This window comes from Delphinus delphis, chromosome 6 (assembly GCF_949987515.2).
Source record: "Delphinus delphis chromosome 6, mDelDel1.2, whole genome shotgun sequence".
Lineage (NCBI taxonomy): Eukaryota > Metazoa > Chordata > Mammalia > Artiodactyla > Delphinidae > Delphinus > Delphinus delphis.
The window spans coordinates 51,058,754-51,072,385 of record NC_082688.1 but is presented as its reverse complement, the minus strand read 5'-3'; the positions used below and the strand labels follow the sequence as shown (position 1 = coordinate 51,072,385).

At 39.5% G+C, this 13,632-nt stretch overlaps 1 protein-coding gene across 4 annotated transcripts in view; it reads right to left on the bottom strand.

Annotated features, from left to right (window-relative positions):
* DOCK8 (dedicator of cytokinesis 8) overlaps positions 1–13,632 on the bottom strand; it is a 219,939-nt gene that overhangs the window by 164,662 nt on the left and 41,645 nt on the right. For 2 of the 4 annotated variants that reach the window (XM_060014659.1, XM_060014660.1), the window contains exon 2: positions 2,724–2,826. The exons of 1 other annotated variant lie outside the window; for it this stretch is intronic. In XM_060014659.1, coding sequence (XP_059870642.1) covers positions 2,724–2,826 — 103 coding nt within the window. Of the gene's footprint in view, positions 1–1,642; positions 1,757–2,723; positions 2,827–13,632 lie in introns of those variants that run through there. One more of the 4 variants, XM_060014661.1, reaches the window with a different exon arrangement.

Sequence of the window (13,632 nt, the reverse complement as noted above, 5' to 3'; positions counted from 1 at the left end):
GTAAGGGAAATAAAGGTCAAAATGCACTTAATCAAATTTTCCCATTGTCTAAAATCATACAATGAACAGTCTATGGCTTCTCATTTAAGAAAAGTTTTTTTAAAGGTGCTTCAGGGTGAGAGTCTTTAGGTGATAAACTACTCCTCTGCCTTGCCAGAAATAAATCTTCCTGAAATGTCCCATTATCTTTCTATGAAACAAAATATTTTTTTTAAGGGAAAGGGAAATCACCATGTACGTGGATGATTTTTTTGTTGGAGGAACCTTCATTCGGGAAGATGACTCAAGGGAAAGAACAGCCACTTCATTCTGACATTACAAGAAGACCAGCAGGTAAACATTAGGGTGCTGGGATTTCCTGAGCAGTCCTTGCATTTAAAAAACAAAAGAGGAATCAAATGCAGACTTTTGCTCCCTCATATGCCACCTGCCCTTCAGGCAGTTAACAAGAAGAAGCAGGGTCAGCACACTGTGCTGAAGCTGGGGTAGAGGTCTGGGGGAAAATATTCAGAAGACTAAACTGGAATTAACCAGGAGAAATACATTTTAAAGGCTATTTATTTGCAGATAGAACCGGGTAGAAATTATGACAGGACCACATGATTCATGTATAGTTAAACATTTTTGCTTATTTCTTTGACATATTCTATTAGAAGTTAAGCCACATGTTAACTCTACCACCTAGCTAATGAAATAATTCATCCAAATGCACTTTTGTCAAAACCTGATGACGCAGCATAACTACCAGAAGAACGCCTGCAAAAATAAGAAACAATTTTTAAAATCTGTGACTTTAAATAAAAAAGATTTCTCCTGAAGAAATTTCAGGCTGCAGCTGGTGTGTAGCTAAGGGGTTAAAGCCTCTGAGTTAAACTTCCTTAAAGCCTCTTAATAGTGAGGTCCACACTATTTCTCAAGACAACTATTCCAGAAAGCTGCAGTCTGAATTTACAAAGAAGCAAAGCACCAAACCCCACCTCCCGCACCTTGTTTTAAGATTTTAAAATGTATCCAGTCACTTTTTTTTTTTTTTTTTGCGGTACGCGGGCTTCTCACTGTTGTGGCCTCTCCCGTTGCGGAGCACAGGCTCCGGACGCGCAGGCTCAGCGGCCAGGGCTCACGGGCCCAGCCGCTCCGCGGCATGTGGGATCATCCCGGACCGGGGCACGAACCCCTGTCCCCTGCATCGGCAGGCGGACTCTCAACCACTGCGCCACCAGGGAAGCCCTCCAGTCACTTTTTAACTGCATTTCGCATATTTTGAAAGACAATTTGAGTCAGAAATTTAAAAAAAAAATTTTTTTGGTTTTCAATGAAATCTATACCAGCACCACATGAAACCAAAAAGCATATCTAATTTATCTTGGATTAAAGCATATCTAATACATCTGAAAGCACGGACATTATGCCCTTGGTGTGCTTTTATTATAATCTGTGATCTGAAACAGACAGGAAAAGTACAACTAAAAAGGGCAGTTGAACAAGCCACCGAAGTCATAAGTAGATTTTTTACAGAACTGTCATCGAAAGTTACCTCTTGCAGTAAAAGGTGCTATACATTTTTTAGTACTACTATTTCATCAGTGACACAACACACAAATTATCCTACTGAAAGAACCACAAATCACTCCAGTAAACATACCTTTAAAAGATACACAGTTACACGGCGTGGAAAACTGTTACAGGAGACAAAATGGCGGCTACAGGAAACCGAGTGGAAGGTTACAAAATTTCTAAGAGCAGAAGTGGTTTTGAAGTAATAAGTGAGAAAGAAAAAAATAACCTAACCTCCTTAAGATAACCAAGAGAACGAGCAAGAAAGTGGGGCTGTGCTGTGAGGGGAAGTGAGTACAGTGGAGGCTGCAGCTCTCTTAAAAAGGAAGTGAAGACTCACTTCTGGTTTTATAAACTATCTCATTTAAGTCAGATTTAACCCACTGGGCACACGCCTCGCATTTAGTCCTCAAATAACATAACATATGTATACACACTCAACAATTGGCGTTAATATAAAAATGTAGGCAATCTTCAACTTAAAAGGGGGAGTGTGTTTTAAAAATGAAGGTTTGTACTGTCTGATTCCATGGACATGAAGTTCCAGAGAAGGCAAAATTATGATGACAGAGGTGTATTGGTGATTGCCTAGGGCTGCTGGCTGAGGGCTGGGAGAGGAGACCCACTGCAAAGGGGCATGACGGGGCTTTTTTAGGGTAAAGAAACAGTTCTATATCTTGTCTGAGTACAGGTTAACTATAAATTGGCCAAATTCCTCAAACACCTACAAATGAGTGAAATTTTATTGTATGTAAATTACACTTCCAAAAAAAATTATTTAAAAAGCTTAAGGTTCATAACTTGACTTTTCAGATTTGGGAATACATTTTTTTCCCAATAAAAGCATGTTACAAATGGTTTTAAGTTTCCAGGCTAATCCTTCCCCTCCCCAAAATATGAATCATAATTTGGGTGAAATCAAATAGCCCGGAAGTCCACTTAGTCCAGAGACTTCAGAATCATAGTCCCTGGAGATCCACTTTGTATTCCCAGCCCTAGTGGACGGAGGGAGAGAGGGGAATTGATGTCAAAAAGCAGTGCAGAGCCAGGAACTGGTGGTTGGTGATGTAAGGGATCGGTGGGAAAACCTAAGACTCAGGAAGCAAAAGATTATGCTGGGCACTTCTGCCCTTGACCATTCTCTAAGCAAACCTGTAACTCATACTTACTAGTTGAAGAGAGGGGAAGCCAGAGGTACTTATGCTTTGTCGATGGTACTGGCCAAGGTTTGGTGGGAGGGTAAACTGTTTCCTTATTTCCGCAGAAGAATACCTTGGGTTAAAACAGAAAAATCTAAATGAAGTGGTAATTTTAAAACATCATCACAATTATAGATACAATCTTTGATAGCATGTTATAAAACTTATTCCTTAGCCGGGTGACTGGCAGAACTGACTAAAATGTCCTCAGTGGCCTGTGGGTAGACACTAGAGCTTTTGGGTGATAATATACGCTCTTGAGAAGTTCACAGAAGCCAGGATGCCTGCAGTTATGGCTCTTGCCCAATACTGGAAGGATGACAGCATGAGGAGGAAGAAGAGTTTGCAGCCCAAGGAAAAAATCCAGGGCACTTGGCTCTTTCTTCCCAGGCCATTCAAAGGCATTTTCTCCACATGAGGACATCTGGCCTCTGATGAGAGTCCTTTAAACCCCAAGCCGTCATCTTGAACCAGTCACTCTCCTTTCAAGCAGCTGAGCCCTTATGGTCGCTGCCTGCTTTCACAGAAAATGCCAGCGACCTTTTAAATGAACACTTCCACCTCCCCACAGCCACCTGAGATGCTACCTGGAATTCCAAGGACTGTATTTGTTCCAAACCACTCCTAGTGAGTGACCCTTTGAGTCAGCCGCAGTGACACTGCTGAGCCCTCAGACAACATCCCTGTAGCCGGGAACCGAGCAAAGGGGAGTCGCTCTTCACTGTCTACGCACACCTGCTGGCAGGAGTTACCGACAAGTGATATCCCGATTATGAGCAGGTTGACTTTTGTGCGCTCACTTTTTGGTAATTTGTTTGTAACTCAGAACACATTTTCTCATTAAGTCAGTCTTTGGTATCTGGATTCTTAGCCTAGTTCACAAAAGTGTACTTAAACCACAATGAGGCCACTATAGAAAATAACTAGAAACTGGCATTACTGAGGATCAAATGAGACCCTATTTGAAACATGCTGCATGTCCAACAAAGAGATATACACGTTTTTAAAATTATAACTTAAAATAAAATATTTAAATATTATAAGTAAATCTTATTATATTTTCTCCATTATAAAGTATGCTAGGGCATCATTATTAATTTTTCTACATGATGAGGTTTCTGACATGACCTGCCTGGCTCCCAATCTTAGTAATGTGGGGCATCCAGGAAAGAGGCAGGAAACCTGTCCTGGCCGCACCTGTGGCATCCATTCTCCCAACCCAAGAGCACCTCAATCTCCTTTCAGGATTGGCACACTCATGTTGTACAGGTATAACCACAAATCAAAGGGATGAGCACATAGCCCAACGTAAGACAATTCTCTCGCCTTTCCAGGATCCTGCATGATGAATGGATATAAGAAAGGAAGAAAATGGCTGGAGCACATTCTTGTCAGCAGTGGCCCCTTTACACTATGATGCAATGAGATGTGAACCCCCAGAGAAGTTACAGCAGCCCGTAGTAATTGTACTCCTTCATTTCCCGAAGTATTTTCTTTCTCTATTTTTTTAAAGTATGAGAAAATACTAGGATAAGGAGTAAGTAGTCTATTATCCATCAAGGAAATGCAAATCAAAATCACAATGAGTTACCACTTCACAACCACTAGGGTGGATAAACCAGAAAAAAGATGGGCAGTAATGAGTACTGAGTGAGGACATGAAGAAATTGAAGCAGTCATACATTGTTGGTGGGAATGTAAAATTGTGTACCTGCTTTGGAAAACAGTCTGGCAGTTCCTCAGAAAGGTAAACATAGAGCTCCCATATATCCCAGCAAACCCACCCCTAGGTTTATATCCAAGAAAAAGGAGAACATACTTCCACACAAAGCTTATACATAAATGCTCATAGCAGCATTATTTACGGCAGCCAAAATGCGGAAACAACCTAAATGTCCATCACCTGATGAATGGATAAACAACATGTGGTATATCATACATGGACTACATTCAGCAATAAAAAAGTGAAAGAAGTACTGATACATACCACAACATGGATGAACCCTGAAAACATTACATTCAGTCGAAGAAGCTAAACCAAGAGACCACATGTTGCATAATTCCTTATATGAAATGTCCAGAATAAGCAAATCTATAGAGGAATGGGACTGAGGTTTCTTTTAGGGGTAATGAAAATGTTCTAGAATTAATTGTTCTGACATGCACAACTCTGTGAATATACTAAAAAACACTGAATTGTGTATATGTGTGAATTGTGTGGTACCTGAATTATTTCTAAATAAAGCTGATAGAGATATAAATGTGTGCTGTGTATGTGTGTGCGTGTGTGTGTGTGTGTGTGTGTGTGTAAGTATTCCACAGAGACAAGAGTGAAGGCAAGAATTTAGCACGACCAAGAATGGAGGAAAACTTTCAGATTTTGATCCCCGGTGCTCAAGACGCTCATTTTCATTACCAGTTTGGCAGTCACCGTTTCTAAAAAAATCAACAGCCTAGGCAACTATCCAAAACAAAAGGCCCATCTTGCATAAACCACATTGTATCTTGTTTCTGGCATCACAGGAACCCAAGCCAGCAGAGCAATCACTTATCTGCTTATTTCAGAAGGTGACCGTAGTCACGAAGGGCAGAGACATCCAAGCAAAGTCGTTTTCTGTGACTGGGCTGACTTTTCACAGATAAGACTGACGGCTCCTGTGATTTCTGCTTCCAGGTCTTCCCCCCAGCGCCTCTCAAATAATGAGTTTTAGTTTTCTGGCCATTCTCAAGCCTTTCCTGTCATAGACCAGAGGGGTCTACCTGAATTGGGAATATCTGAAAACGTTCATGAAAGTGAACACGCCAACATGAAGTGGCATCGTGAGAGAATCACAGAACGGCAGGAGGTACAGGTTCTTGCTTTCATTTTGAAGTACAGTTGGCTGTCTAACAAAGCTGCAATACGTTTTTTTTTTTTTTTCTTTTTTTGCGGTACGCGGGCCTCTCACTGTTGTGGCCTCTCCCGCTGCGGAGCACAGGCTCCGGACGCGCAGGCTCAGCGGCCATGGCTCAAGGGCCCAGCCGCTCCGCGGCACGTGGGACCTTCCCGGACCGGGGCACGAGCCCGCGCCCCCTGCATCGGCAGGCGGACTCCCAACCACTGCGCCACCAGGGAAGCCCTGCAATACGTTTGTCATCAAATGCCATCAGAATGTTCCTGCTCCCCAGCCCTGCATAAACAGCTGGAGTTCCTGTTTCAACCCTTCACATAAGCTTCCTGATTCAGAGCTATATAACTCATCTTTTTCCCTGACATGTCAAGCCTGCCCCAAGCCTATATCCTATCCCTGCAGAATCAATCCTACAAAAGGCGATTAAACCTGTCCCTTCAAAACCATCAAATAAGGATATGAATTGTCTGTCCTTAAAATGAAAACACTGAATCATCACACGTGGAATGAATTGCTTTGTATTCACTTAAAGAACTTCAAAATAAAATAGCTCTGGAGAGGCCCTACGCACATTTAAACTAGCAAAAACAGGCTGGAATGATAAAATTACATGTTGGTCAAGCTGTGGGAAAACCCCTGTGGGGTTGTATATTGGTGTCATGTCTTTGGAAAATGATACTGTAACATGTGACAAGAACTCTAAAACTGTCGTTACTCTTTCATGGGAATATACCCCATGGAATTTATACAGACAAAAATATAATTTGAACAAAAATGAACATAAGAACTCTGTATATGATAGCAGATAATTGAATGCGATCCAATGCAATTGAATGCAATCCAATGCATCCAACATTAGGGAGAACACTAAGTACATAACAGCATAAAATACATGAAATATGATTTTACCATTTAAATATTTGTATGGAATGTACATAAAGAAAGAAGTTAAAAGTAAAAAGTAATATGAGGAATTGAATACAAATATTCAACAATATATGTATAAATAAATATACCAGAAGGTTCAGAAATGTTTCTGGTAGTTATATAGAGGGAGTTTAGTAACTACCCAATTCAGCTCTTTCTCCTATAAAGTTGCTTAAAGTCATCATTTAAAAAAAACAGTGTGTACCTATAAAGTGCCATGCAGGCATAGATGCACTACTGGGGATTTTTAAAAATTATGTAAATATCAGCTATTAAATTTACTGATACGGAACACAAATAAGAGAACCCAACCAGGGAAAGAGCTCCTATAGATGTGGTGTCCATGCAGGTATTACATGGGGGTTTTATTTCCTCTGCATTTGAGTCTCAGATCAAATTCAACATGTCTAAGATAATTTTTATGATGCCAGATTTATATTACATTTCCCTGATGAGCCAAGATAGCCTTCTTCTAATAACCTGAAATGCTTTATAAATATTATCTTCTTTATTTCTGCAAATGTCGATACCCCTACTCTGGGGTCAGAATGGTAGAATGGGGTGGGTAGCAAAGCTCTCTATTTTTATTCAGATGGACAGGTTGTTGTGATGTATACAGCTGGAACTAATTATCAGTGAAATTAATGATTGGGCAGAGCTTGCTAAGTGTGGACTATGGGGCATTTGCATCAAATCATCAGCTGCTTAGGAAAAAGGCAGATTCTTAGACCCTGCCCCACTCTTGCGGTGCAGCCTGGAAAAAATGCATTTTTAACCAGCACCTCCAGGTGATTTTCATGTCCAAGAAAGCGTAAGATTCACTGATGGGGCAAGTCTATGAGAGAGTGGTTGCTTGATTGATTCATTCGTAAAAACACTGAGGGCACACACAGTGCCAGACTCTCTGCCAAGTGCTAGGGACTTGAAGTCCAAGAAAACACTGCTGCTGCTCCTGGAAGTTCAGTCTAGTAGGTGGGAGGGCGGAGGGAAGATGGATAATTGAATAATTATAATACAACATGATAAGCATGTATTATACACAGGAATGTGCACAGTGCCTTGTGAGCAAAGAGGAGGGAGTTACTAACTCAGTCTCAGAATGCTTAGGAGGCTTCCAGGAAAAGGGGACTTTGGAACCATATTTTGGAAAAAAAAAAATCAGTAGGAACAGGCCTGATTGGAAAACAAAATGCGTTTCAAGCATTTTTTTAACCATTTCATGACATCTAGACATTAGGTTTCTATACTCCTACTTCAAGTATTTTAACCCTACATTTTAATAGGGCAGTATTTGGGCTGCCCTGTTTCTTTACAACAGACATAGCTAGAAGAGCAAAGAAAAAGAGTGTGAACTCAGTGACCTAGCCCTGAGCGTTGCCATTTGCCAGCTGTTTTGAATTCAAGTACATCAGTTAACCAAGCTGGGTTTTAGTTTCATGACATGTAAAATGAAGGGGCTGGGCTATACGATCTCCTGGGCACCTTTCCAGCTCTAACTGGCAAAGATGCTTAAGCCTCTCCAAGTGGAACGATCGGCACCGTCATCTACACCAGCAGCTCTGCTAGGAAACCGAACAGCCCCAGAAGGCTTCTCACTGGCTGTCATCCCTAAAAGAAAATTCTTTCACACTGTATGCTGGTATGGCCAGCAGCCAAAATGGTTGGGAGGATTTTAAAACTGATTCAAGAAAAAAACCTTGTCTATAAGAGTTTAAAGAGGTTTAGGGTCTTCCTGAATCTGACATGTTTTAAACAATAGTGAAAGGAGTGGAATAAAGAAAAGCAAACGTATAATTTACTCTTAGTTTACATATAGTTACTCTTAGTAACTAACAACTGACTATAAAACACTCAACAACTACAGTGTAAAGTACACAGCTGGTAACAAATAATAATTAGAGACATTTGTCGGTAGCATATATATGGATGTAGCCACAAGCACACTGTATAATTAAACCCTGCCAAAGAGGCACTGTTCAGAACTAGAAATGATTTACACCAAGTAAATGGTGAAAGAATGTTACCCCCCAAACTTCCTGAATTATAAGTTTAGGGCAGTGCTGTATAAAAACAATACTAAAGCTTTTAAAATTTGCTGTATGTATGTAGAAAAACTAGCTCTGAATGATGTAAAAAACACAGAGTTGGATCACAGTTTGGGGCATGGATAACATCTGAAAACACAGAGCTGGCTCAAGAGTGAGTAGTTCCTGGAGTTGACCATATAAAAATAATCTAAGGCTTTTTCTGAGATGCATCCTCAGATACTTTTAGTGAAGTACATCTTTAAATTTAAAAGGCTACAAAATGAATTTCTGTGGCAAAATCTATATTTATATAATGTTATGTAATATATAATATACAGCTATAGATATATATATCATATTATATATGTATTAATAATATTATACATTATTTATATATCTATAAATAATATTATCTATTATTTCTATATCTATATCTATCTATCTCCATCCTTGCATATACATACATGCATACGTTTTGAGCAATGAATTCCTCAGAAGTTCATCATGCTGAGGTTTCAAAATAAATATTTCAAGTTTTAGAGTTTCTCATATTTTCCATCTCTTCTCATAAACAGACATGCCATAAATGTACAACTTCTGTAAAGATGATTCAACAGGTGGAAACATGACTACAAACAGAAGTTTGCCCCTATTAACAAGCTGTGGAACTTGTTTCTCCCTCACAGGGGAGGCCCAGATCCCTTTCACTTGGAAAATTCCTCTGCATTTATTAGATGACTGCAGTGTTTGAGGATTCCTGCAGCAAGCCCAGAGAAGAAGGATTACTCAGTGTCTTCAGTGATTCTCTAAGGGATCTCCTCCCCACAGCCCCCAGATACCACCTTGTTTTTCTCCTGCCATTATCACCACCTACTAGTGAGGCAGCATAATCATCTAAAAGAACACCTGTAAATACTGAGTATTTTTTATTTGTAACTGGTTGTTAAAAAGGGGTTCTCCAGAAAAATGTGTTGAGACATAAAGAAACAGATCTAACATATGTAAACTGAAGTCCCGAAAGAAGAAGAGAGACATAACAGGAGCAGAAGTAACATTTAAAGCAAACTTGCTGACAAAAATAACCAAGACCAACGTTTGTAAAACTCTACAAACACCAATCAGAATCAATACAGAATAAAGCAGAAACTAACACACCATTGTAAAGCAATTATACTCCAATAAAGATGTTAAAAAAAATCAATACAGAGAAAATCAAACCTAGACCCATCATAGTAAAACTGCTGAAAATCAAAGAGAAATTTTAATTAACTAATTTATTTACTTATTATTTATTTATTTTTGGCTGTGTTGGGTCTTCTATGCTGTGTGCAGGCTTTCTCCACTTGCAGCAAGTGGAGGCTACTCTTCATTGTGGTGTGTGGGTTTCTCATTGTGGTGGCTTCTCTTGTTGCAGAGCACAGGCTCTAGGTGCACAGGCTTCAGTAGTTGCAGCATGCAGGTTCAGTAGTTGCGGCACACGGGCCCTAGAGTGCATGGGCTTCAGTAGTTGTGGCACATGGGCTCACTAGTTGTGGCCTTCAGGTTCAGTAGTTTGGCTCGCAGGCTCTAGAGTGCAGGCTCAGTAGTTGTGCTGCATGGGTTTAGTTGCTCTGTGGCAAGTGGGGTCTTCCCAGACCAGGGCTCGAACCCGTGTCTCCTGCATTGGCAGGTGGATTCTTTAATGACTGTGCCACCAGGGAAGTTCCCCAAAGAGAAATTTTAATGCTCTTAAAAAACATTTGGGGAAAACACACACTACCTTGGAAGTGGAATAGTAAGAGTAATAACTGAATTCTCAACTGAAAAAGTGAAGTCCAAAACCAATGCAATGTCAATCTTTAAAGTGTTGAAAGAAAACAACTACCAATATAGAATTTTCTACCCAGTGAAAATATCTTCATAAATAAAGGATAAAGATTTCATCAGATAAACAAAAACTGAGAGAATTTATTACCAACAGAGTCATACTAAAAGAAATAGTAAAGAGAGTTCTTCAGGCAGAAGGAAAGTGATCCCAGTTGGAAGCACAGAAGTGCTGAAAGCAATGAAGTGCATCAAAAGGGTAAATATGTGAGTAAATCTAAATGATAATGACTGTAAAAAATAATGATAATAATGTGGAATTTAAAATAGACTTAAAATACACATCAACAATTATATAAAAGGTGGGGGGGTAAATGGAGTTCATATATTCTAAAGTTCCTGCATTGTCTATGAAATGATAAAAAACACTAATATTAGAATTTTAGTAAGTCAAGTATGGATTGTAACCTCTATGGAAAGAAGAGACAGATTGAAAAATAGAAAAAAAAAAAAAGTAGAAGCGTACATTTAAACTCAAATAAAGCCTTGAACACAGGACCTGAAACCATAAAAGTCCTGAAGAAAACACAGGTAATGAGCTCCTGGACATAGGCCTTGGCAATGATTTTTTTAATCTGACTCCAAAAGCCTAAGCAACAAAAGCAAAAATAAACAAGTGGGACTACATCAAACCAAAAAGTCTTTGAACAGTAAAGGAAACTATCAACAAAATGAAAAGGCAACCTGATGAATGGAAGAAAATATTTGCAAATCATATACCTGATAAAGGGCTAATATCCAAAAATATATAAAGAACTCCTACAACTCAATAGCAAAAAAAAAAAACCAATCTGATTTTAAAATGGGCAGAAGATCTGAATAGACATTTTCCAAGAAAAAGAAAGGTACATGAAAAGATGCTCAACATCCTTAGTCATCAGGGAAACGCACATCAAAATCACAATGAGATAGCACCTCACATCTGTTAGAATGGCTGTTACCAAAAAGACAACAAATAACAAGTGTTGTCAAGGATGTGGAGAAAAGAGAACCCTTGTGCACTGTTGGTAAGAATGAAGATTCGTGCAGCCACTATGGAAAGCAGTATGGAGTTTCCTCAAAAAATTATGAATAGAGCTTCCATATGACCCAGCAATCCCACTTCTGGATATTTATCCAAAGAAAATGAAAACACTACTTCAAAAGGATATATGCAACCCCATTTTCACCACAGCACTATTTACAATAGCCAAGATATGGAAACAACCTAAGTGCCTATCAACGACTGAATGGATAAAGCAATTATACAGATACCCAGAACTGCACCCTGAAAGCACATCAGATATTCTTTATTCAGGTGAGAAAACTGAAATGCAAAATTATTTAACAACTATCCTAAGTGACACAGGCCAGGGTCTTGCTGCTCCAGCCTGGCGTCAGGCCTGAGCCTCCAAGGTCGGAGAGCCGAGTTCAGGACATTGGACCACCAGAGACCTCCCGGCCCCACGTAATATCAATTAACATCAGCTCTCCCAGAGATCTCCATCTCAACGCTAAGACCTAGCTCCACCCAATGGCCTGCAAACTCCAGTGCTGGACATCCCATGCCAAACAAAGAGCAAGACAGGAACACAGCCACACCCATTAGCAGAGAATCATACCAAGAGAATTATACTGCCTAATTAGCAGTATAATTAGCAGAGAATCATACTGCCTAAAATCATACTAAGCTCACAGACACCCCAAAACACACCACAAGATGCGGTCCTGCCCACCAGAAAGTCAAGATCCAGCCCCAACCACCAGAACACAGGCACCGGACCCCTCCACCAGAAAGCCTACCCAAGACACTGAACAAACCTCACCCACTGGGGGCAGACACCAAAAACAAGGGGAACTACAAACCTAGAGCCTGCGAAAAGGAGACCCCAAACGCAGTAAGTTAAACAAAATGAGAAGACAGAGAAATATGCAGCAGATAAAGGAGCAAGGTAAAAACCCACCAGACCAAACAAATGAAGAGGAAATAGGCAGTCTACCTGAAAAAGAATTCACCATAATGATAGTAAAGATATCCCAATCTTGGAAATAGAATGGAGAAAATACAAGAAACATTTAACAAGGACCTAGAAGAACTAAAGAGCAAACAAACAACAATGGTGAACACCACAATAAATGAAATAAAAAATTCTCTAGAAGGAATCAATATCAGAATAACTGAGGCAGAAGAACGGATAAATGACCTGGAAAATAAAATAGTGGAAATAACTACCACAGAGGAGAATAAAGAAAAAAGAATGAAAAGAATTGAGGACAGTCTCAGAGACCTCTGGGACAACATTCGAATTATAGGGGCCCCAGAAGGAGAGAAAAAGAAAGGGTCTGAGAAAATATTTGAAAAGATTATAGTTGAAAACTTCCCTAACATGGGAAAGGAAATAGTTAATCAAATCCAGGAAGCGCAGAGTCCCATACAGGATAAATCCAAGAAGAAACAAGCCAAGACACATAGTAATCAAACTATCAAAATTTAAATACAAAAAAAAAATATTAAAAGCAACAAGGGAAAAGCGACAAATAACATACAAGGGAATCCCCATAAGGTTAACAGTTGATCTCTCAGCAGAAACCCTGCAAGCCAGAAGAGAGTGGCAGGACATATTTAAGGTGATGAAAGGGAAAAACCTACAACCAAGATTGCTCTACCCAGCAAGAATCTCATTCAGATTCGATGGAGATATTAAAACCTTTACAGGCAAGAGAATTCAGCACCACCAAACCAGCTTTACAGCAAATGCTAAAGGAACTCTTCTAGGCAGGAAATACAAGAGAAGGAAAAGACCTACAAAAACAAACCCAAAACAATTAAGAAAATGGTAATAGGCACATACATATCTATAATTACCTTAAATATAAATGGATTAAATGCTCCAACCAAAAGACATAGACTGCCTGAATGAATACAAAAACAAGACCCGTATATATCCTGTCTGCAAGAGATCTACTTCAGACCTAGGGACACATACACACTGAAAGTGAGGGGATGGAAAAAGATATTCCATTCAAATGAAATCAAAATAAAGCTAGAGTAGCAATTCTTATATCATATCAGACAAAAGAGACTTTAAAATAAAGACTATTACAAGAGACAAAGAAGGACACTACATAATGATCAAGGGATCAATACAAGAAGATAATATAACAATTGTAAATATAGATGCACCCAACATA